The 27,314-nt window shown below is 36.5% G+C and overlaps 1 protein-coding gene across 6 annotated transcripts in view; it reads right to left on the minus strand.

Moving 5' to 3' along the window:
• The window catches only part of LOC138323307 (paired box protein Pax-5-like), a 69,495-nt gene extending 42,577 nt beyond the window's left edge, over positions 1-26,918 (minus strand). For 3 of the 6 annotated variants that reach the window (XM_069267825.1, XM_069267824.1, XM_069267823.1), the window contains exons 1-3: positions 26,768-26,918; positions 23,577-23,822; positions 838-864 (exon numbers count right to left, since the gene is read on the minus strand). In XM_069267825.1, coding sequence (XP_069123926.1) covers positions 838-864; positions 23,577-23,643 — 94 coding nt within the window. In that variant the 5' untranslated portion in view covers positions 23,644-23,822; positions 26,768-26,918. Of the gene's footprint in view, positions 1-837; positions 865-23,576; positions 23,823-24,050; positions 24,490-26,767 lie in introns of those variants that run through there. The other 3 variants (XM_069267818.1, XM_069267819.1, XM_069267822.1) reach the window with 3 other exon arrangements.
• Between the last annotated feature and the right edge of the window lie 396 nt (positions 26,919-27,314).

Raw genomic sequence — 27,314 nt, forward strand, 5'->3', positions numbered from 1 at the left:
CAGTTTCTCAGGTAACAGTGAAAATCTATTGATAGGTTCATTCTTTAGTCAATAAAACAATGAAATTTTATCCTTCAGTTTTACTCATCGATAGTGAATAATAAAATAATAGTGTAATGGAATTTCTATGGTTTTTACACATGTGCATACAAAGGAGATGAATCAATTTACTATGTAATACAATGTTGTCATCATATATTATATAAAGCGATGCTTGGGCCAACTTATGATAATCCAATATATATATATATATCGTGCATAATGCAATGTAACACTTGGAACAAAATATCATACAATATTTATATTAAATGCATTAACATTTTACTGGTTTCCTGCTGAGTATTTTGAAGCATTATTGACATACTTTGAACACATGTAACTGTATCATTTTCATTAATATACTACAACTCAATTAAAACATATAAATTTTCCATATATAGTGTAATAATATCATAACTGATGACTCAATAAATTATAATGATAACAACATGTGGTTTGTATTATCTATGTTATTGAATATACACGTTGAATCATAGTTCGCCTTCATTTCGGCTGACTTACCCAATATGGTTACAATTCTAAACAATAATACATTGTTCTATTAAACGTTAAGTAAGAGACGATTGTTATTGTCATTCTACGTATTAGTGAGGTGAAAATGAAAGTAAAAGTGAACATGGTTCCCGTGTTAGTAGAAAGGGTTACAAACACATGAGACAACAGTAAAAAAAGGGGTAAAACATGCAAAGACCCCTTAGGGAGCCCCGGAGTACGGGCAGATTCACAACCAGCCAACAACTCTCCGAAATACATAGAAAGTGATAAAAATAAACGTACCATTTCCATCTTCTAAAAAGATCTCCACTGTAGACAGAAACATATAATGGTTACAACATAATCAGCGTGGGAAAGTGTCCCCATACATAATGCATATCTATTGAATACACCTACATAGAATACACTTTATATTACTTAAATTTTACTTCAATCTTACATCTTTATAGAATATAGTTATATCACTGCATATGAATAAGTGTAAACCTATATTTAGTTCAAATTATGTATGCATAAAATATAATTATATCACTGTACCAATTTGTATAAAGATATGTCTAGTTGAAATCCAAATGCACATAGAATATAGTTATATTAATATTAATGTACAATTAATGAATGTAAAGATTTGATGCAAACTTGCATATTTAGTTTTACGTGCATTTATCGTTTAAATGTCTATGCAGATAACCATTATGTAAACACCATGACTCTAATTTAATATTTTACTTATCTTATGGCTTGTTTTTGCCACCAACCGACAATATACTGATAATTTTATCCACAATATATGTTTTATATAACAAGAAAAATATATATGTTACAGGTTTGTATCTCCATGTTCGTCTAGTAAGGTAGACTCCAATTATTAATGATTTACATATACATAGTGTATTTTATATTTGAAACATAAGACAATATATACCTTTCGTTACTATTTTAATGTAAACAATCACACTGGTTTTTTATTAGTTGCGTTTTTATGGTATTATCACAAATATCTCAATATATTTCCACGTTACTAATCCTATACCACATCTGTGTGATATATGTTCATATATCGAATTTTGTTCTATGTCTTCATCATATAGATTTTTACAATACATATACATAGTTTTAATTTCTTCTGATATGCTTGTATCTATGACTGGTTTATTTTTATGCGTGTTATATTTCATATATAGTGTACACATCATCGATCTTATCAATAAATCATTAAAGATATACTTTCAACTCAAGTGTTTATCTACATATAAGTCTTATTATAGTGTAAGCATCGAAACCAACACATCATAATGCACAGACAAGGAACAATACAATAATAAAAGTGATCAATTCTAACTTTTTCATTTTATCACAAGACAGCAGTTGTGTTTTTCCCATTCAAAGATACAGAAATGCAATTTCCAATAAACTCCACGAAATTGGACTTGCTAGATACATAAACCTAGATAATGAAATGTTAATCAGAGTATGCGCGCCTATGAAAGGACTAGATAAACCTATGCTAGCTAAATATTGAATTATACGTTCACATTACTACAGCTCGTATGTAAATGTTTGTTAACATACGATGTTGTGTAAAGACAGAAATAAAATGGGCCTCGACCATCAGCAGTGTGTATTACTCTACAATCAAAACGTGAACGATGAATGAACCGACGTCAACTTGTCAGGTTCGCTCATCCATGTTATGACTTGATCATTTTGTGACGGGCGGAGCCACACGGAAAGCTCCGCCCATCGAGCAAAACATAACTCCGCCCTCATGGTAACGCCCATCTCAATCGCTGACTGCAAAACCACTCGCGACATAGAATGAAACCGCTCACAAGCGCTGCAGATTTTGTTACTGGATAAGCTCTAGACAATTATCATCTTCGTTTAAGATTTGAAATTTAGCATTTAAAAGAAAATTGTTGAAAATAAATCGTCATTTGGGACTTTAAATATCGATTAATTTGAATTCATAAATACGTCATTAGGAGAAAAACATTCAAAAATTTGAATAATTTGAAAAGTTTAAAAACACAACAAAACATCATATTTACAGACAACCAAGCATGCATCAGCATTATTTAAATGTAATTTCTCCCATGACCATCAAAATGCGTTTTATTTATCAATATATGAGATCATCCATCGGCATTTTTTCTGCATATCATGTATTCAAATACAATTCCTTGTACAAAGTGGAGATTGTTATTTATTATCCGTTTATTACTTCTATAATAGACCTCTGGGAGGAAATTACTGTCATCAGTTAGTCGTGCTAGGGACGCTGGAGCTTGTCCCATCATCAGAAAACAGCCCATAAATATCCAACAAACAAACAGGCGCATTGATTGATGATCAACAACAATTTTCTTGAAACGCCGATATAGTGCATTATTGATAGAAGTAATACGATAGAGCAGACTTTAGCCCATAAATATTGATTATAGAATTGGGTTTGTGGGGCGACTAATACCGCACATAGGGGCTAGTCACGCGAGGGGTCGGGCAGGGAGGGGCTGGGTCTGCCACTTCTGTACCGGATGTTGTTTCCTGTTGTTTGTCACAAACCTAAGAATGGGGTAAAAAGGTCAGTCAAGATATTTTGAATTTGAACGTGGTAGTCTTTTCTATCTCTCTTATTAAATAGGTTATCTCCAAACGGAAATCATTTGATTGTGTAACAGTTCATTATTTAGAGTAGATAATAATTCTGAAAAAAGTCCTATTTTTTCAACAAGTAAAGGTCGCCAAGGGGTTTGAATGAAATGAAAAAGAAAGTATTAAAGCATATTCTTATTTAATGAAGTTATACTATTTCATTACTAAGAGTGCAGACGCTTGAACAAACTTTGTTCAGTCGAGTCAAGTAAAACATGTGGAAATGCTCTGTTAAATAAATTACTTATGGTTTATGTATATTTACATGCTCCCGTGTTAAATTAGTTTCCGGTCTAAAAAGACATCACCATTTGCACTAATTAATCTTATGAATGCGATTCGTTGGAGTATGCTTTCACGGTACATTTCTCGATTTTACACATGTTCAGTGATCGTAGAGACCTCGTTCCGTCGGAAGGTGTCGGAATGTGTCTCGAACAGGTGCTAGATTTCACGGGGGTGAGTGAACACCACTTACAGTTCCAGCCGAACGCGCCCGAGTTTGTACTACATGTACACTGACTGGGGCGTGTTCGAGTGACACACACCATCAACGTGTAAATAATCTTGTTTTAAAACCTTATCTACACGCCACGGTCCAGTCAATTGTGACGTACAAATGTCAGCAATACACAAAATGATGCATCTAAAGGCAGCAAATCAAAGTGTCCGAACAAATAAATTATCTGTATCAAAAATCGTTTTTTAATGATCTGAACACACTTGCTTAAAGTTTTGTCTAATTTGATCAGTCCATTCGTCAAATCATTCGAGCGAGAACAAATGAATAAAAAAAGCCTGACATCATTAACATTCAAAGCAAGTCCTTCACAGCCTGTGGGCAATTTGTTTACGTAATGCTCCACTACTTTATCAAACTGACTGAAATCATCCCGCTAACGAACGTTCCCTCAATACAACTAGGGAGTGTGGTTATTATTTAAGAAGTATGTGGCTTTTTAACATAGATACCCATCCATCATGTTCATTCCCATTAATTTGAACTGATTAACATTTCTATTAAAATGTATATTAGACTGTTCATGTAATTTCAGCACTAAGAACTAGGCTGAGATTGAAATAAATTTTTAAAATGTTTAAGGAAGTTTTGTGGGAAAATTGTATTAAATTCATAATGATTTTTAATGTACTTGCATGACGTCGACTAGGTAGTAGTTGAGGGGAAGTCAGAGTGAGTATTGGAACTGCTGGTATATCACTATATTAACCTGCCACAAAGGTCGCCGGTGGAAACGCGCCTTTACAATTGATTTGTATAATGATGCAAAGTAAATGCCTCAATATACACAGTCAATGTTGTTTTTCTAGCCAAGGGGTAAGTACATATTTATATTAGACCCGTAACATCAATATTTTATACTTAATTGAAAATGTCCCATATGAGCAAAGTAAACAAAATTGAAAACATTTGCATCACAATGTCTAAAGCATACCTATACAAAAAACTGTGATTTACTAGAAATAAATTTCCGAAATGGGTATTATTGACGGGTTGGTATGAAAACCAGAGATCGCTGGAATGATAATAGTGGACAAATGCCTCTTGGGAAAGGTGAAAAGCTTTTTATGTTCATTACTGCCTTACAAGTATTGGTAAAATTCCCATAACTATTCTTTCATCTTTTGGGTGTCTATTAACTCTACCCAGGCAGTATGACTACATGAAATGGAAGCTGTTTGCTTTTCCCTATACACAAGTAGACATAAATGTGTTTTCTATGGAGGCACTTAAAAATTGATGGCCCTGTACCCGGTTGATGAAAGTGGAAATATTTTCAAACAAAACCCAGCCACCCGATTCCGAATTATCAAATTGTGGAAGCTGTGTATCAAAGGGCCGTGTGCTGAATTATGAATACATGTGATAGTCCCAATCTCTGTAGATCTTGCCATAACGATATAATTAGTCCCCTCAAGATGATGGAATCACCTGGGTGTACTAACATTTCAGATAAGAAAAAATAGGTAGGTGACAATATCGCAACCTATAATAGCGAATCATAAAAATATAAAATACAGGATGTGGTATGGAATTCTGGGAGTGATTCTTTGCTCTATGACATGGGAGATAACTAAGGAGGAACACAGTCTAGGACACCTTAATGATAATGGATGGTGATGCATATTCAGCGTAACAAGGAATCATGTGAAATAGATATAGAAGACGGAATTGAATCATGGGGAATGTTACAGAGAATCGTAAGAAACTTAAAGCAACTGTGTCGACAAGAACCATGGGAACAACGCCAGTGAATCACGGGAATAAACATGTACAGAAGATTTCGGAAGAAGTCGTAAGAACGAGAAACAGCAAAGAGTCTCAAGAATTCTTTCAGATAGGACTTGGTAGTCCATCGAACAAAATCCACCACTAAACTATATTATTATTACTGTCCATGAAGTTTAGGTGGTTATGCAGTCGGAAAGTGTATATCGCAAGGGGAACATGACTGGGGACAGTTTTATGGATATTCTCCAAGATACATTAGCCCAACAGAGAATCAAATTTATTAATAATGACAATTTGTGATCCTAAGTAGAAAAAAAGGAAGAAAATAAATGTAGGATGAAAATAGTTCCAGATAGACAAAGCCAATTGGATCGTTAGATTGGGTTCATTGTGTCTTCATAAATATTTTTATTTGTAGCGTTCAATAAGTTTATGACGATACATTAAATTTAGCGTTACAATAAGAAATTGTAAACGAAATCAATGCTGAAAATATGCAGCATTTTTGCTAAAGCAGTGTTCAGTTAAATCGAACGTAAAATACACGGAAAGCCTTGAAATTAATACACTAAAGTTAACTTCCTTAGCATGCTCCAGCTAGATAAACGGATTGGCTAAACGTTGCATTTTCAACCAAAAGGGTCTGGAGAACCTTTCCGATTCTAGTGTCTGACGTGAGCGGCCATCATTTAATGCGACAGATTTTCTGACCGATATTGTATTAATATCTGTTTTACCTAGCGACTGAATGCTACACATTGTCAACCAAAACACAAGAAGCATGATAATAACAACCACTTTGTCGCGCGGTGTCCTTGGATCGCTCTCACGGCATCCATTACCCGTGTGTTAACGAGGTCGACGTTAGTTTGTATACTACGTATGGTCATCAGATACCAATAAAACGTCCCCATTGTCTGTGCTGCCCGTCGTAACTCTTGACCTTGTACAATAAACGTTGGACGGAGGCATGCCGACATTAGGTGACCACAACCACGTCATCTCAACTATAACCTTACAGTACTGTATTGGTAATACACATAATCATAGCAACAACTGTAACGGTGAATTCGAATTAAAACGACATTATTGACACATAGATACCAGAAGTATACATCAGTACTTGGGTGTCTTTTCCGACAAATCCATCTTTGTATCGATGGAAAACCAATTATATATTTATGTTATGAAATGACTAGCAGATCATGGTGCTGTTTTTGGATATATCACATGTGTACATCATCGTAAAACTATCAAGACTTTTTGAATTGAATTTCGTCAATAAAATAAGCATTTAAAGCATTTTGTAGACGTCGAATTTGTTGCGAACTCGAAATATCAATATGAAATCAAGAGATAACTAGAGCCTTTTCGTTGCACGATTTGCACGCTATTGCACGCGTTTAAGTTACAAATATTATTTTAAGATATATTTGCAAACATATGTTTGCATGAAAAGTATGTCCATTTGCCGCCTGCGCCATTTGACCTTGCCCCCAAGTGACGTTCATAAATCAAAGTAAGTTTAGTACAATATAGGGTAACAAGTCAAACCGTTCTTCAGTCAATTTTGCGAGCTGTATGTGGTCCAAATGTAACCAAACCCATGGAGTTGCCTGTCTTACTATCAGATGAGACCCTTCTGGCTTGATAAACTACTAATATTTTGACAGATGAAAGCTAGACGATAATATGAATGTGAAACCCGAGATGTAATATGAAGCTGATGATCCCGATTAGTGCACTTATGTATGAATATAGCTCATCGTCACGACAATGTGTTAACGGGGAGCGGGAAAAGGTTGTACGGACGCAACTTTTTAATACTAGACAAAATAAGACAATGGCAAATCTAGTTAGGTCATACTCTGTTCAATAGACATGGAATTAATTACTAATTTCATTTGAAGTTTCACATCTAAAATATCACCATTTCCAGCGGACTGAACTATAAGTAACGCATTCAAACGGTATTTGACATACCTATAAACCTAGCCAGTCCAATTACCCCCACGGACCCTCTATAGAGACATTTGCTTAATATAACAATAAGATTTTCGCCCGAGGCAGCGTCTCGACCTCTAGAGTAAAGCGGTGTCCACATTAGATATGTAAGTGGCCGCGGGAAGATCCAGATCGTATCTTCATGTCCCCGCTACAACAGCCCCGGATACACCTGTACTACAACACCATGGTATATCAAATGCGAATCAAACTTCTCTCAGCCTTCTTTAATGGCCGACTCTTTGTTGATTTTATGACAATCTAAACGAAAGTTATTCTTTGAATTTAAACGGACAGACTGGTAAATAAATTGGCTCGCTGGTTTTTCAGTTCCCACCAACTGAGGCAACGAAGCCTCAAATACCCTAAAAATATAAGCCGAAAGGATAGCCATATTTCGGTATTCTTTCTGTCCGTATAAAGTTTTCTGCAGAGTTTAAGAAGATTTTATTTCAAAAGATTTCATCGGATATATATACAATAACAGAAAATTGAGATGTCCGTAATGTCCGAACCACAGAACCATATATTGTGGTTCCTGGGGAGAGTTGGAATGAGATAGCCCTAAGAGGATTACAGATCGAGACATCTAGTGTCAGGTATGGCCGGAGTAACCGCTAAATTCTTAATCAGGACAGAAGGTCTGAATACAGGAGTCGAGCACCCCCTCCCGTCCTACCCGCTTAGAGTTCGTGGAATATTTAACATATCAAGTCTGCTTAGTTTATAACTTAAAGAAAAGTAGTCAATTCTAACAGCATGTTCTCGCCATCGTTTTACGACACATACTGATAATATCGGTATACTTAGTACATGTATGTTAATGTGAAAATGCCCCCGACATTGACTTCATAATGTACAGTGAAGATTAGTGTTGAGAAAAACTTTAACGACGCCATATTAAATTCTTCAATCAGCATCAACCAATATTTGCATAACCTTTAAAATAACCCAACCAATATATCAATACCCTTTTCTTATATTACTTCGTATCATTATGTTATATAGAGAAAGACAATTCCACATTAACGAAAGTCTTTGAGCTGCAAATTACTAGTACCTGATTAAGCATAATGCTAGTCTATAGGAACTGATAATTGTTACCACAATTTGAAAGGAAATACAAAATCAAGCTCTACAACAACAATAACAAATGTCACTTACTTGCTCAGCTGGGTGGCACTAATAACTATAACAAAAAGTCAACTTTTTGTGATTTGGTTTTCTGCCTTTGGCGATATTTATTATCGTAAATACTAAAATTTGGGAATGTCAAGTACGACTCTGAATTCTGATCGCGTCATTATCAAAGACCTCTGTAAACTGAAGCGGTGTGCTCGGAGCGAAATAGTAAGTTATCAGTAGATTCGATCTGGAAGGACAAAGCCGGGCCAACTGGCCTTTGTTCCGAACAAAAATTCGGATTCTCTTGTGATTTTAGCTAGATGGAGAGATAATTTAAGGTCTCTCTGAGAACGTCTATGTTCTGATGAACGACTAATAAGATACCTGGGTCCATGTCGTGACAGCTATAGACTACGGGTGTTTATATCAAGTCAAACCCACAGTAAACAACTCCAATCTTATGCTACTTAACTCTTTTCTTGTCACTTTGAAACTAATTGGCGTCATGAAATCGATTCATACTTACTTAGTTGACTTTATCGACCATACAATCTTAGACGTTATTTGATATATCGTAAGTGACAGCTAGAATCATTGAAATATACCTCAGCAAAAAGGGGACAACATAAGAAAAAACAATATCGACTTTCTCAGATTTAAATGTGCAGTCGACTATAAACTTTATCAGAATAAGCTAAAACATTCTTTTTAAACTAACAAGTCACCACAAAATATCGGTGACGATACAAAATAGTTTCTGATAACATATTCTACCTCCGGACACTCCCAGTCTGGGAATGACTATTTTAGTCATCTTCGATAAACAAGAGGGGATATTCTTCAGATTTTCAATGCGGATGATATCAGTAAATATAAATGTTACAAAGTTCAAAGGCCAAGCCAGCCATTTTTTCATATGAACTAAAGATTTTCCCCAACCCAAATAACAAACCAGGGACAATTTTCAGATGATGATCGATTGACCTTTGACCTAAAAGTGACAGAACCAGAAGAATTGTTTCTATGATAAACAGGATCAGCGACTTGCTGGACTGATCCAAGTCGCTAATATGTTTGACAGCTGATCATGAACAGTGTTGACTGTTGACCAGGTAAAATCGCTGACCATCGACAGACTTTCAGTCATAATTGAGTTTTCTCGATAATTGTCGAAATTATCAACAACTTTTTTAATCCCTGAATCTAAACGTAAATTCTCCTATTTGTGTTATTTGTTAGAGGTTTGAAATATGTCCAGTTTCCATTATTTTGACAGTGGGCAGCGATGTGGACTATGTCGACTGATACATAGATACAATGTACTCCGGACTTGGGTATCGGACAGTGACGGATTATTGTGATCATACGTAGGTGTTAACTGACCAGTCTCTTCACACACTAATGCACATGTCCTGATGGCCAGTGGTCAGTCGGGACAGAACATTGACCAGAAGTGCTAACGTATTGGCCTTCATGCTCTATGGTGCATAACCAGACAGATAGATGGTAAGTAATGGTCAGGACATCTCGGACCATACTGTATGCACTCCAGCATGAAGTCCGGCCAGTCGATTACACTAATGACCCAAACCATGAGGTCAATATACTCTCGAGGATATCAATTCGTACACCAGTATGGACCGTACGTGACTACTATGCAGTGTTTTTCGTACTAATAGGTTCACACTTGAATGAATAGTATGATAACTGCATTTGTTTTGTAAACAATAACAAGGAGTGCAGCCATGTGTTCAATTGAAATAGGAAATCCCATATAGCCTACTGGTGTGTGCATATAGTACACAAAGCTATTCACACCTATACCGACAGCCATATGCACTTTACCTTAGGACAAACTTCTATCAGTACTTAACAAACTTCTGTCAGCATATAATTTGTTAAACACAAACACCTTAAACAACCAGGTAGAGTTTTATTTGAGAATTAATTATGCTGATATTCATTTTCTTTTGTCTCCATTGTTAAAAGGAAGGTTAGTTATGTGGCTAAATTATGACAAAGGAATTAAAAAGACACTTCGACAAACACATCCCTTCCACCAGTGACGTTTAGAGTGACACCGAAAGACAAAACAAAGATCTTGAACTTTCAGGCGGGTTTACTTAATGCATAAACCATACAACTTCTACTTTCAAGTGATTTTACGTATTCTAGCCCGAGGCTATAAGGAAGTTTCTGTGTGTCAACATACACGCGTACTCCATTCTTGACAGCCTGTATTTAAATCGGTGATCTGAACAACTATCTCAATACCTACATGCTCCGTTAAGCGACACCGCTTTGTTTGAAGGAGATCTGCAATCACAAACGTACACAAATGTCATTCATAAACTTCGCCACCCTCTCTACACTTCGGAACTGAACCGCAAAATATAAACCACGTTCTGGATCAGTAATGAAGATTCAAAACACACCGCCTGTACGCTACTACTACATGTCTCCCAAACGATAGAGAGCTTCGACAGTGTGTGTGGCGAGAAGTGAGAATTGGTTTAGGTGAGAGTCTGCAGTAAGGCAATTATAGAGCTTAGTGACAAAAAGAGTCAGTAAAGCACCGCTATACAGGCGGGCCACAGGAGGTAAAAAACGACGGCATTTGTCGTCATAACAACACAGTCGGACGAAATGGTGTGAATGTAGTCAACAGAATGCAAAAATATCAGCATAAAAGCTGCTCTGTTCTTGAATCACCACAATCTTAATTCAATATAGAGCTGATCGCGCCCCCATATCGTGAAATTTACAAATCTTTCCGGTCGAGTAATTAAAATTTGTAGATTCCCTTTCTGCCTCTGTCAGGTAGGCCAGACGTTGTTTAGAATGCTGTATTCACCCCTCACACCTTTGGCGATTAGGGGAGTCTCGATAATGTAGGCACAAAGCGCAGTCTCAATCGATCCTGGTGTTAATGTCTCCCCATGGGTCTGTATAGGAAGTTCCCAGATGGACACACAGGGAGCTGTTATTATACCTTGCTCTACCTGTCCTTTACATTAACGGATCTACCCAACACACGGGCACCTGTATATAAACACGTAATGGCTTGGCTACTTGGACCTACAAACCTGCCTTCAATACAAAATGGCCCGTACAATACGCCTACCGTTCATTCCCCACTGTGGGAGTGAACTCAACCTGACGGACACAGGTGTGAAACATCGGACTTAACGTTACAATGTAAATTGCAAAGCAACGCCTCAAATCAAAGGAAGGCGCGAGAATACATTTGGTGTCCGATTCAAGCGCCTCGACTTCTGCAAACCTTTACATAGACCTGCTCCTGTATGGGACGTTTACATCAGCCACTTTAGGGACAACGGAGAATATATATTTGAAAATAAGTTTTAAGAACCAAAAAGGGAAAATGCAAGGTCGAGAAATCCATTTCTTTATCACTTATTCGTACCATAGCATACCTTCGAAAGGATTTCATTTATGTTAGAGGTTGAGAAGAAGTCAATAAAAATGTTACTAATTCTAATCTACCGTGTCTCAGGTAAACTTATTTACCGTCATCAGGACGAGAACTCTGCGTTATGAAAGACAATTAAATATCATCTTCTTGTATGTCTCAGTTTCTCCCAAAAATCCGGAATCGTATTTCAAAATTGTTTCGGTTCGTGGACAATCTCGTTGGGTCCAGCAGACAGACGCTGTTTATACATCATAGATATCATTTTTACAGGTAAAGCAGACAAACATGATATGTACTTCAACTAGATATTTCCGTTCTGTCAGGAATGTCGGCATGGAAGTCTCTTTAGCGTTACACGATGAGGTGTCAAGCCACCATTTCTGTATATCGACAGTCACGAAAGCGGTGTCATGTCTCGTGTTCAGCTCGATCAAATTAAATACATTAAAAGCAATTTAGGAGAGAGCAGCAATGACGAATTGTCAGTTGAAATTAATAGAGGATGTTAATGGAAGGCAGTGTATCTGTATTTCAATCTGACGTGGAGTGTTTGATAGTAAAGGTATAGAGCTCTTTCGCTCACTTTATACATCAGCCAATCTTTGCATTAGTCACATCAAAAAAGGTTTTATAAAGGGAAGTGGTCCTGAAAGGTATTTATGTGTTCTAGTCGGGTTTGATTCGTTAGCTATTTACATACCTGAATCATTTTTCAACACAACAATATCTACAAAGTGGAAGGTTATCTGTTCGGCGAGGACTATCGGGTCGATCGAGGCCGGTGAGCCAGAACCGGAAGGGGCCATATCGGGACCATCACAGACAGAGCAGTCAGCACTGCACAGAGTGGCCAATCAACTAGCACAATAGAGTCTGCAATCCGGTCATGTACGGGTGAAGAAGGCTGGGGAGGGGGTTATAAAATGTACCCATAAGTCACCGTGACGTACAGGTAAAACTGTATCTGAAGAATTATTTTTTGAACCAGCTAGGGTCAAAGGTAAAAAACCATGTGATACAAGTGAACATCAAGCATTTCAAAGGTAGAATGCAACGATAAGAGCAATGCAACAATTTTGGTTTTAGAAAATGACCCAATTATATAAGATTGAGCACAGTTCTCAGCAGACAAACAGCTTCTCACAAGAACAGCATTTTGGTTAAAAGACGCTATAGTGTACACATTTCGGACCAATAAATGTCCTTACAGTCGATGTATCCCGAATCTAGATGCCATACCCAAGTATTTCACACGTCATCCCCATCTCAAAACATCCCAGTAATGGTTACGTAGCCGACCATCACAGTAATTATAATCGAATCGTAAATTTAAAAGTTAAAATATGAGAATATTACAATTCCGCATAATAATAGTGTCAAGTTGCATGTTATTAAATATATTGCTTTTAAGCTCCTACCAATGTCTGCTTACTACAAATACCACTGTCCACAAACGTCAATAAAATATGCATAGAACAGCGATACCTGTAAAGAATGATATTCGTTTTATTATTAGCGGTGTCATGTATATACCGATTGTATATGCCGACTGTAATATACCTTTTGACATTAGTCATTAGAGTCAATGAGAAAGGCTGTGTGTATCAGCCCTACACGGGACGCTGACTTGACGGGTGCTTATTGATCAGCCTAGTCCTTTTGTTTTCTCTAACAAAGAGACAACAACACCAACAACAGGTGGCTGATGTAGACTAAGTGGAGCTTTCATTTTTGTGATGTTTGTTGTATTCCCATTTCATTATCTAGCATTAACTTCAGCCATAAAATCGCTAAATCATCCTAGATACGGAGCACCCTGCCCAACAAGAATCAATTCTATTTCATAATGAATTCTTCAGGAGAAATTGTTTTGTGGCAATTCAGAAGCTACTTTTACGTGGAAAGTTAAGATCGGGTGACCTAGGCTTGTTCTATATACAAAGATAAAAAGGCTTTTCAAACTGGCTCTTTAAAGTTCTATATCAAACGTACTTAACCAGCATGTGATGCGCTGTATATCCTCTATCTCTATTTTATTAGTGTTAATTAAGACTAGTACATGTTAGCAATTTTTAAATGTTTTATTTGCCATTCTGTCATTTCCATAAACATGAAAGATCAGAGGAATTTTTACTAGTCATGTTGCAATTAAATAGTATCCCGACAAATTATGCATCAATATATTTCAATGGCATCATAAAGTGGAATAGAACTCATTGTTGTAGTCATTTATATTAAATAGCGATGTTATTCAGGCTTTAACTTTAGACTACTATAACGAGCCTTTCACTTAAATATAGAATCCTGTAAAAATCTTACTTTAAGATCTTGAAACAATTACAGACTCTTGTCCTTGTCCATTTTATTCCATGATATAATACCAGAAAGATAATTCTGTCAAATCTTCTTTTAAGAGTTTTAGGCTACTTCGTGACCTTGGAAGCAAAACAGTATTGCTAATCACACTGACTGTGACATAATAATTTCAAAGAAAAGTGTGTTCGACTTAACTTAAAGAAGTGAAATTAAATCTGCCTGTCAAACACATATAACTTACTTTCGGTCGTCAGCAAAACAATATTCAAAGTTCTAGAGAATGAACAGTATAGCCAAAAAGTTCTTAAAACTAACATAAATAATGCGACATTTTACTGTTACTTAGATGTGTAGTTTATATTCTTTTACAATAACTCCCAGTCATCCGAATACTAAAGCTTACCGTATAGACAATTGACAAAATCATCTTCATTATGTTGTTATTTTAATTGATGATCTGGTGACAGCATTCGTGAGAAAGTTGGCGTTTCCTGTTGCGGTATTTACAATAAAAATTTGATTTCTCATCTAAACATATTACCAATTGAAGTAATGTTTTGTTAGACAAAGCTGATTCAGTTTTGACCACCTAATACAGTCTAACTGCTATAACCTAAGTAATAACATTCTTAGAGATGTGTATATCTAATGCCCTTTTAGGGCACATTAGGATATACCATTCACATGTCACTCCTGAATATCTTACTAATAGTAATGATATATCTATAATCCACCAGCACAATCAGAGCACATTTCTAAATAATTTACATACGATTTACATACAACATTTAAATTCATCAAAATGCATCGGTGTTGAGAACAGAACATGACTTTGGGTTTTAGTATCAGGAGCAATGCCTCCGATAGGCTACAAAACTGAATGTAATGACATGGCTTAAAAAAACATCTAAAGCTTCATAATTACCGGTAAGTTTATAAAACCTCAACGAAAGGTTATTGTAAACAATTGAAATTTACAAACGGCTGAGGAACCTGAATTTTGCATTGTGAAATTCTACCCGAGCGACAATACGTTCACAGCTGAATTCCGGCGGGTGGCTAAAGTTATCAGTTACTTTCCAATTTAAAATATGTTAATATGGACTTTAAATTCTTACGTAGAATAGTTATACGAGATTATTTAGGTAACCCGACCTCGGTAACAGGTTGAATAGTAACGTAGATTGTTGGGTTCTGAGGATAGGGTGTGAATTTATATCACACAGCCTATAGATCTGAACACAGACAGATTTGACCTGTCTTCAAGTTTCTGATGGTCTTTTTGGAAGCTGACTCGAGCCGTACTGGAAACAGCTGACAAAACTACACACATAAGACTCGTCTCCATTTCATAGCCTGGCATCATCCATCACTGAGACTGGCCTGTCCCTGAGATACCTGTGTCTGTATAGCGATAGACCCCGGGTGTCCCCGTACCCAGGACCAACAACAATAACCATTGGCTTTGATGGCAGGGCCAGCTCGTAAAATTGTCAACAGTTTCACAGTTTCGTCAAGAATCTCCGGAGGAGTACAGACATTAAAAGTATTTTCATCGTCAGTTTTACATTTTACAATTACAATACTCGTTTATGTAGGTTTTGTCTGGTTTGAAGATATTTTGTATTAAGTATGTGAAATACTCTTTGGCACGCACGTGTGATAGGATAAAGTTGCATACCACGATATGTAAAAAGGGGAAAGAACAAAAAGGCTACAAAATGACCATATAAATTCGGCTTTAACATCTAAGCAGCCTTTATAGCCGAGGTGGAATGAATAATATAAATTTCCTATTAGTACATACCGGGTGTCATTCCTGAAATAACAACACTGTGGTTTACTTGTAAATAAAAAATAGATAAAATCGCTTTGTGTTTTACCTACAACATATGGTAGACTTCTTAGCTGTTTTCCATGGGTCTGTGTTAATATCATCTTATTTTTCTTAACGTTAACAAATAACCTATTGTATCAAACAGAGGTACACAACATATATTGACAATTATCTACCTAACATATACAATAGTGGATATCAAGACACTATATTAGAAGGTACCTTCCCCCCTTCTTCTTTCCTACATACTTGTATCTACATAAAATCTCATTTTAAATGCAAATGCGCGGAAAATATTCTCTGCATTTCTCCGACATTAGAGACCGCCATTAATATTTCATTAAAATTCTGAACGCTTATCGCAGCCACAACAAAGACGACTCTTTCTCATACAGGTGCTTGATATGGAACCAAGCCGCGAACGGACAAGGAAACCCACATACAAATTATTTTCATCAAATACTGCTTGAATTATTTATGGTTTAAAAATTAGAGAACCTTTGGGTTTGAGAAGAGTGTAGAGGTACAATGATAGCGATATCAAAATATCAATTTGTATTCCAGCGGAAAAAAATAATGGAAATAATTTTCATTTAAATTTTTATCAAAAGGACGGTTTGATACCCGTTTACCATCAAACGGATAACACAAATGAAAGTTAAAGCATCAAACAACTATGTTAATAAAAGTCCACGTGGGTTCAGTTTGTCATGAATGATGAACGTGTTCTGGCCTAACCTCATTCAATCCATTTGTAAATTTGATCAAAATATGATGAATGGTTCATGAGGAGAGGTATATAACATTACGACTTCCTCAAAAAACAGGAGATCATTCAGATAATAAATAGCAAAAAATATATGGGAAAATGTAGGGGTTTTCAGGACTATTCACAGCACTTCGCAAACTTTCTTTAAAATACTATTATAATATTTACTGGAATTTGATAAAAAAAACTGTCATTACTTTCCTATATTCGAACAAAAGCTGTTGCAGTACATGATAGGATAATGATGCCAATAATACTGCAAAACCTCGAGATGCCAATGAAACTATAAAAGAAATATTTTGAAAACATCCTTTTCCTTTATGATTTATTTTATATTACATTTATATTAAATAATACAAGAAAAGGAAGCATTTTATCGGCTGATACACGTTAGCGGCGAGATGTCGGTATTCCTGGTGATACTATGAATGATCAAATGAAGTATATACAGTAAGCGTACGGGGATATTTCTCTCGACTATCACAAAGTTTTACCGCACATGTAAGTAGATATAACAACACAAGTTCTGTCAACCAGGAACATCAAATTAACCAAACAAAACCGCCTTGGTATGTAAATCTAAGAAGGGTTATACGTATAGGAAACTTTAATCTCTTATACACACGATTCAAGTCAAACAATTCGAACTCTTCAAATCTAGTACACGTTTGAAATCTGGTAAGCGTATTGGCGTTTAGTATTACATCAAGTATTTCCTGAACGCCAGACCGCTTATTTCGACGTCACGAAGGTACAGCGTCATAAACGTTTTCCCCATTATGTGATGTTGACATTTCCATATAAAACAAGCTCAATGTTGACGTTTGATATTTAGGACGCTTGGCTTTCGATAAAGCACCAATCAGATGTCAACATTCGTCACAAAACTAGTTTGATTTTATACAGGGCATCAAAAGTCGCTTGGTATTTGATATGTTAAGTTCGTTCATCAAAGCACTATATAAACGTTTTAAGCTTGATTCATGAGGCACGGCGAAATTTGTTTCTTTACATAATTATAATGTCTAAACCTCTTCCCTTGTTTCTGCATAAATCTACTGTTAGTTAATTTTGGATATTATTCATAGAAATATTTCACTAATCATAATACCATAACTAATTTCAATGTTCTGCTAATATCCAGTAATAAAAATACAATATATGTTGGTAAAGTTGTTGGAAGAACTCATGACAATAAATCAATACATGTTAACTGTAAATAAGTCTGGCATTGGTAAGTATTGGAAACCTGATGAAATATACAAAAACATATTGGGCAAGGTAAAGCCATTAACAAACGAAGAAAACTGAAAGAAAGTTTCAAATATGCAAACTCCTGCAGTTTCCTATCCCCTTAATGAAACAATTTCAAGACTTTAAAAACAGTTTGAATTGCAATTCACGAAAGAAGGTTGCCGTTTGACGTTTCAAAACCAGGTTGAAAAGGATTAAGGATTTCGTTCGTTGTCTAAGGGTATTATGAACTACCTACACCTAATAGTCCAATGTTTACTACTTTACAAATGTGTGTAACTGTAGTAGTACTGGTGTAGCGAACCCTATAACGGTAGCTAATGAGCGCGGTGAGATGTAGTCACCTGGAGCTGACGTATCGTCCCTGGACCAGACGACATGGAGCATGGCCATGTAAATATTGTTATGACGAGGAATCAGCTGGCTTGGAATCAGATCAGACCCTGACCCAATTGCTATACCTGACATCCCAACCATGTAAAGGTACTCAGGTATGCTATAGACATATCTGCTTTGCATTGTTTAACGCTAAATCATAGGGATGTGTCAAGGTTTGCATGTAGATAAAATCTGGGACAGTGGGTAAAGTGGCTAGAATTACTTCCTACCATCAACAAAACTTTAAAACTTCTAATGAAATATTGAAATTGCTTCTAATACATCTCATACTTTTCAAATCGACACAAAGTAATATAAAGCTTCTAACTTCCCATTGTTGGACAGCAACATCACAACGTCCCAGCTCGACACAGTTTCATCAACTTTCTTAACTTTAAGAACTTTCATAACTTCAAAATCTCCACAGAAAAGCATTTCAAAAGTTAAGGGGGAAATCTTAAGAAACTTTCGTTAACTTCGGTTATGCTTTTCTATAGAGAATTTTAAGTTATGGAAATCCTTAAGGAATATTGATGAAACTTGGACCTGGTCCTATATATTTGCATGCCTTTCTTTAATTTTGTGTTGTCTACGAAACCTTGAGGAAACCTTGAAACTACAGAGCAATTCTTGAAAAGTAAGTTTGATGAAGACTGGATGAAACATTTACCGTCACTATCATGTTCTGACTGAGTTTAGTGAACTGATGTCAGACAGGTTCTGTGCATCTGTAACGACGTTCTGGCTCCTTTGTCGCCAACCAAATTTCATTTGAAAATCAAATTTTGCACAGTTTTATTGGCATTTCTGGTGCACCCAGGTGTAATTTGTTTTCTAAGTTTATATATTTTGTTTGAGTGGTCGAATTATCTTATTATTCTACGTCAGTATTATTATTTGCCCTTGTATTAAAACATATCATCAACCTAACTTTCAAGGAATGGCATGAACAAATTGTTTTAATTACTAAGAAATAACATTAATTGAATCGGTTAATTTCAGAAAGTCCTTTTATTCCATTACTTTATCACACTTTATCATTATATTTGTCCTGTGAATTAGTTCATTAAAACTAACAAAATTCGCAAATTACATATACATTTAAGCATCATATTCAAGTGCACTGTACAACGTAACCCTACCTAACAATAACCAAATATAACCCATACTACACACGCTAGTATTACAACAAGTACAATATACAACACAGCTCATTTTACACTAAAGCATAACCCGAAGTAAAGTCACATAGAAGTACACTGTGTAAAACAACTTGGTCCAAGGAAAGATTTGTTGAGTTTAGTTTGAACTTAGGGGAAAGGGTTAAGTTTAGCTTGGCTGGTGAAAAGGTTTGTTAATCTTAGCTTCTAAGTTTTGTTAAGTTTTGTTGGGAAAGGAGCTTTGGGCAAAAGGTTTTTGTTTAGCTTGCCAACCAAATTTCATTTTTGTTAAGGGTTTTGCTTGGTCACACAACCAAATTTCTTTATGAAAGATCAAATTTTGCACGGTTTTATTGGCATTTCTGGTGCACCCAGGTGTAATTTGTTTTCTAAATTTATATATTTTGTTTGAGAGGTCGAATTATCTTATTATTCTACGTCAGTATTATTATTTGCCCTTGTATTAAAACATATCATCAACCTAACTTTCAAGGAAGGGTATGAACAAATTGTTTTAATTACTAAGAAATAACATTAATTGAATCGGTTAATTTCAGAAAGTCCTTTTATTCCATTACTTTATCACACTTTATCATTATATTTGTCCTGTGAATTAGTTCATTAAAATAACACTAACAAAATTCGCAAATTACATATACATTTAAGCATCATATTCAAGTGCACTGTACAACGTAACCCTAGCTAACAATAACCAAATATAAACCATACTACACACGCTAGTATTACAACAAGTACAATATACAACACAGCTCATTTTACACTAAAGCATAACCCGAAGTAAAGTCACATAGAAGTACACTGTGTAAAACAATTTGTCCAAGGAAAGATTTGTTGAGTTTAGTTTGAACTGGGGAATGTTTTGTTAAGTTTAGCTTGGGCTGGGAAAAAGTTTGTTAAGTTTAGCTTGGGCTAAGGAAAGTTTTGTTGAGTTTAGCTTGGGCTAAGAAAGTTTTGTTGAGTTTAGCTTTGGGGAGGAAAGTTTTGTTAGTTTAGCTTGGGCTAAGGAAAGTTTTGTTGAGTTTAGCTTGGGCTGGAAAAGTTTGTTAAGTTTAGCTTGGGCTGGGAAAAAATTAGCTTGGGCTAAGAAAGTTTGTTGAGTTTAGCTTGGGCTGGAAAGTTTTGTTGAGTTTAGCTTGGGCTAAGGAATTTTGTTGAGTTCAGCTTGGGCTGGGAAAAGTTAAGTTGAGTTAAGCTTGGGGTAGGGAAAGTTTTGTTGAGTTTAGCTTGGGGTAGGGAAAGTTTTGTTGAGCTAAGCTTCGGCATGGGAAAGTTTTGTTGAGTTAAGCTTGGGCTGGGAAAAGTTTAGTCAAGTGAAGCTTGGGCTAGGGAAAGTTTTGTTGAGTTTAGCTTGGGCTAGGAAATGGTTTGATAAGTTAAGCTTGGGCTAGAGAAAGTTTTGTTGAATTTAGCTTGGGCTAGGGAAAGTTTTGTTGAGCTAAGCTTCGGCATGGGAAAGTTTTGTTGAGTTAAGCTTGGGCTGGGAAAAGTTTAGTCAAGTGAAGCTTGGGCTAGGGAAAGTTTTGTTGAGCTAAGCTTCGGCATGGGAAAGTTTTGTTGAGCTAAGCTTGGGCTGAGAAAAGTTTTGCTGAGTTTAGCTTGGGCTTGGGAAAGTTTGGTTGAGTTCAGCTTTGGCTGGTGAAAGTTTTTCTTGAGTTTAGCTTGGACTGGGGAGAGTTTTTAATTCATTTTGGTCTGAAGAAAGTTTGGTTAATACAAATTTTAGCTGATAATACTTTGGTGGAGTTCAACTTGGCCTAAGGAAAGTTTTGAAATAAGCTTGGGACGAGGAAAGTTTTTTCGTTCAGTTCAGATTTAAAACCAGATATATTCAGCTTGTGTTGAAGAACCTCTGGTTTAGAGAAGTTTTGCTTTGTAGGGTACGAAAAAAATAGGTTTATGTGATTTTGTTGATTTTACCTAGACTTCAGGAAAATTCTATTGAGGTAAGCTTGAGTTTATGCTAGTTTTGATGAGAAAAGCTTGGATGTTTTGCAATATTTGTGATATAGATTTGAGGTAAGATAAATTTTGTTGTTATCAGCTTGGGTAACCGGTTGTGATGAGTTTACAAGATTAAATTAGGTTGTGTTTATGTTAGCTTGGGTTTAGGTGGGAAATTTTGCTCAGATTAGCTTGAGGTAAACTTTGGTTAAGGTAGGTTTTATAGAATTTCATTAAGATAAGGTTTATTGAGGTTTAAGTTAAGTCTGGTTTCAGGTAAGACTGGATTGACACAAACTTGGATTTAGGTAAGCTTGGAATGAGATAAAATTGGTTCTGTCCATTACAATTTGTTTACAATGGATTCTTTCAACATATTTCCTAGAAGAACACGTGATCAAAATATTCATCATAAACTAATTTATGATGACACAGTAAAAGCTGGTCGTGTCAGGAACCTAAAACAAGATTTGAAAATTATCTAGCATTGTATATTCTTCGGCCAGTTTTGCTGATGGTGATTGTGTAAGTGATTAAGTCTAGTGATAGTCCTATGACAGTGGCATTCGCCAGAGGGATGTCTATTGTTAACTAGATAGCCAATTATCACCAGTTGTATATTGTTGTTTATGACCTGTTATGGGAATAGGCAGAGTCCTTAAAAGTAAAGTAAGAATCAGGGTATGAAATTGATGGCACTTTCCACTGTGATATCCGTTTTAGTAATACAAGGTGGTTTTACTTCTTAAGAGGAAATTACCTATGGTCACCATAGAATTTCTCTGGATCATTTATAATATAGCGTTCTATATTCTAGGGTATCGTCAGAAGCAACTCGGGCTGATTCTCGGTTACAGAGGGCATTGCTCATCAGTCTGTGGTTGGTGACACCTTTTATTGTTAAAAGGGTCAATCCATTGAAATCTTCCAGATTCGAAACTGACATGGAATTGGGATGTGGGTGTTCAGCTTATGCCGAATTATTTCCGTTATCAATGATGGTATTGGGAGAGGTTTCATTTGGTTCTCATTATAAATCCCATTCATCAACAATAATAGCCAGGGGAAAATAATCGATTAAAAATACAGAACTTTGTTGTGAGTTTATAGACGTCTTAAAAGTAGGCCACTTGTCCCCTGGGCTAGAGGAAATGCAAATATTATCATGAATAGCGGTGTGTGAATGGTAGGGCTAACAAAACCATTTCTTCTGGGACTCAATAACAGGCTGTCTAGGGGCCCATTGTCATTGACAGTACATAATCTTCTATAAAACCCTGACCACCACAAGGCTATTTTGTTATATAACATATCGGTGGCGATGGTAGCACGTGGTCTATCTCAAGTGACAAAAATGCTATAATGTCCGACACTACTTTACCTAGTAATTATATATAGTAAGTCATACCACTGTATATCATATACGTACGATATATTCGTGTAACACGTGATGAAAATTACTAAGCTATTCATTACGTTTATGACAAGGTATTTATGGTAATTATTATCACATTAGGCAGTGCGACATTTTCATGAAATCTTTACACACATGTTGTACTTTGTATTTGAAGTAAGTTAAGGCTCGCTCTCAAGTACGCCCCCAAGTCAACATGAGAAAACATAAAAATGTATGTTATATTTAAGTTATTGTGTTTATATGGATGTGTTACGATCACTTGGTACGGCGTGCGTCTGTATTTACTATGCAATCGATTTTTAGTTTGAATAAAAACGTTGAACACTTAAACTTTTGCCAGCTGAGTGGCCACGTATATAAACAAACCAGCTGATCCCTGGCTCCGGCCTGCTTCACTGGGGAAGCACTCACCGTGGCAGAGAAGACAGAGTTGGTGTAAACATTTAGAATAACATACCTTTAGCGAGTTTTCCAGGTGTAACAGTCAGGGTCTGCGATTCCTCGCTGGTCGTCAGCTGTGGCATGTTGGGTATGACTGCTTCCTCCGGCCCTGCCAGGATGAGGACTTGGGCCGGGGTGTCTCCTGCCTCCTCAGCCACCTTGAAGCCGTTGACAGCACACGTGTGAAGTTTGTTAAGTTTCCTTCAACGGAATCAGAGCACACCACGGCTTTATATATCCCTCCCCGAACTGGTGTAAGGATCTGAAACCAGCGGACATTGGAATTACAATCACGACTTGAAGTCACATAACTACGCCTATAAAAACCTGTGGGAATTAAAAGGATGTCACTAAATGTTGGGAAGTTGCATTACTGCTACTTGTCTATGACAAACGGATGTAGATGCATTAGGCAAGCGTATCCAGGTGACATTTTACATAGACCTAGTGTAGAGACCGAAGCAGGTAAGCGTGAAGTGGTTATACGTACCAAACCAGTCAGCCGTAAACGGAGTTCCGAGATGGAGGCCGTCAACTTAAAGTCCAATGGCCCAGAACCATACAAACCTGTTGTATGTGGGGACTCAGGGCATGGACACGAGGTAAAATCACGCTGGTGACACAGGCCCACACAGACATGTGTATCAAGTTCTGAAGAAGCTTGTTCTAGTAATGACAGTGTCTATTTTTACAGTCATGCATATTTAAAGTTCTCCTCGAGTGCTGATTGGTCGACCGTGTCTTTCCCGCCATTAAAATGCATCGTCACTCCTATGCTATTTGTGACAGTGGTGTAACGACATTCCTAGCCTGACTAAATCTATCGCTGAAACCACTGAATTTACCTATATCTAAGTCATAAAAACTACATCCCTGTCTCTAACCAAAATTTTGAGTAACAGGGAATCGTTCTTATCTCGCAGGTGAGCGTCATACGGGTCCTGTACAGGTAGGGGACAGGGGAGCTGGGTGTAAATATTGAAACTTGAGTATAAACTTACACAGAACACCTGGAAATCACCTGCGTACAGGTAGCTAGAGTAGGGAATGCCTATGGAGGTATGGCAGCTCTACATGCCAAGGCCGTCCATTCACGCTGTTGACGGCAGCTTGTCAACTTGTCCTACATGTAGGTGCTTCTTTTGCTTTAAGGCAATTTTGTTTTTACAAATTTCACCGATTCGATCGGCCCAGACATTCGAAGCATTGTTTCCGATTAACATCTAAACACAGACTGTCAACAAAAACAGATTTCGCATATGAAAATTACTCAAATAGCAGATTCTCGAGTAAAAATGACTAAGTAACCTGTTTTTCCTATATTTTTGTTGCTCACTAAATACTTGTATAAATACTGGCTTCCGAGGACAACACAGGGTTATCGTCTTTCACCATTGTTATTGTGACAATAGATGTTGGAAGAACTGCTCTACGTTAACGTATCCTTCTTACTTTACATATACACATGGGTGCAGCTCCCATTTAAGTTGTTACACACACAAACACCTGTTGTCCAAATGACCCGTTTAAGGTGTTCTTGACAATGTGCTTCTCTTGAATTAAAACCCTTTCAAAGGATCATTAGCAAATGTTCACCGGCCGCGGGCAAATTAAGTTTGAGGATTAATTATAGTCTGTAAACAAGTAGAAAATGGAACCAGTTCTTGCCAAATCCTGTTCTATTCAGGGTCTGGGCTAACAAGCAACCTTGTTACGTGACCCTGGGCTCTATAATCACGAAAGATGTTTACCTACAATGTACCTCATATTTCCTCCAACACGCCACATATATAAGGTTCTGATTTCAAATGTCCGATTCTATATTTAAAGCACATACATTCCTCACACAAAACTTCTACACAAATGACACACGGGACATTTCTATATGAATTTGCCTGTAAACTACCCGTTTCTGACAAGTCTTCTCAAAACAAAATTTTTATTTTTTTTTTATTTTTGTAGTTTCAATTGGCGCTGCCGTGTTCCGAGAACAATGCTTAGCTTAGTTCTATAGTCATCAGAAAGTGTATAGGAATTCGGCTTAACACACCATTCTGTGAAGGAGTCTTTCTTTCTATGGCCTTGCCTTTTGTGCCCTACACATTTATACAGCGATTTCCGCTCCGGGTAGGGTATTAAGATACTTTAAATGTTTTGTTCATGACAAGAGAGTTTCAAAATAAGGCACGGAGTTATGCGCTAATGACCTATAGATGGCCAATCAGATTGGGTAGGGATATTTATGTTGATTTGTACAACGCCACAGGTGAGTTTACAGTGTAAAAATTATAATTAAACTATATTATAGATAGATTATCATTGGCTTGTATATAAATCGCAAATAAATCCATTTCTGGATAAATGTACGGCAGAAATCAGCAGTAAAGGGTCCACCCGATCACGTATATTCATCAAACTCTTTCTATATGTGTCGTCTTATGACATGACGCCACGGTATTACAGTTTTAGATAATTTATACATACTAACAATCTTGAACAAAGTTATACAAATCGAAATTTCACATCACTGTAAACATGTTACTAGGTTACATGTATATAAGTTAAAAGTTTGAAAACAACAAAAAATACTGTGATCATGGACGCGAAGAAAGTAATACTATGAAAATAGACACACATATATTTTGATCGCCAAGAAAAATAAAAGAGTGGAGTACTACATGTTATAAACAAGTAGTCAAACAGGGAAAATAAGACATTAAAACATATTTATGGAAGTGTGTATACACAGGTATTTTACATAAGAATAAAGTAAGAAAAAGTCTAGCGGAGTACCACGTGATATTAACATAAATACATTACAGGCTATATAAGAACTTACACCGACACATAGGTGAAAATAATCATGTTTAATCCTGAAGGTATATACATGTATACTATCCTAGAAAACATCAGCATTACATCGCTACGTCTAACGTCGCCCTGACCCATATACAGTGTATATACATCTATGAACCTATAACAACGTCGCCCTGACCCATATACAGTGTATATACATCTATGAACCTATAACAACTTCTTTGTATACCTATAGAATGAAAAAGAAAATGTCGTCGCTAATCCGTCACCAAGTTTTATATAGTAGAGTAAATGCAGTCGATTTGACACGCTTGATAAACGAACGAGAGTTGACATAGAGTGTGAGAGACTACTCAATATCATAACAAAATAATGTCGGAGTTTACAAACCTTGTCGTTGATGCGTGCAGTGGTGATCACTCATCGATGACGGAGGGCACTCGCGTACCTCTTCACTGAGTTCCCGTTTATATTGAAGGTAGCTCATGCGTTGGACACGAATACTGTTCGGGTGTTGTCGTCACTTTCCGACAGGTACCCGGATCGACGTATCGGTACCGCCCAACTGTCAAAACTATTCGCCTCGGGGAAATGGAGTCGTTGAAAGTGAAATACCTCACCTGTATTTTTTGTATTGGTCTATCACCTTTCATATAGATATATATAGTATAGAAAGGTTTATAGTGTATATATGTCGCGTAATAATATAAACAGGTAAAAAAGTAATTTACATGTCTCGAGCTTAATAAGGTAATCCCATCCCGTATACGATACATCTGCCATTGTAAATATACTATCCGCTAATTGATTTTCTGCGCCCTTCTACATACACATGAAATTGTCAATACCTAATACTCGAAGTTGTACAAACAGTACAATAATGCTTTCAATTCCATCTTTTCTTTTCTTTATACCATTGAAAACCTCACTGCTGGCA

Source organism: Argopecten irradians, chromosome 5 (assembly GCF_041381155.1).
Source record: "Argopecten irradians isolate NY chromosome 5, Ai_NY, whole genome shotgun sequence".
NCBI lineage: Eukaryota > Metazoa > Mollusca > Bivalvia > Pectinida > Pectinidae > Argopecten > Argopecten irradians.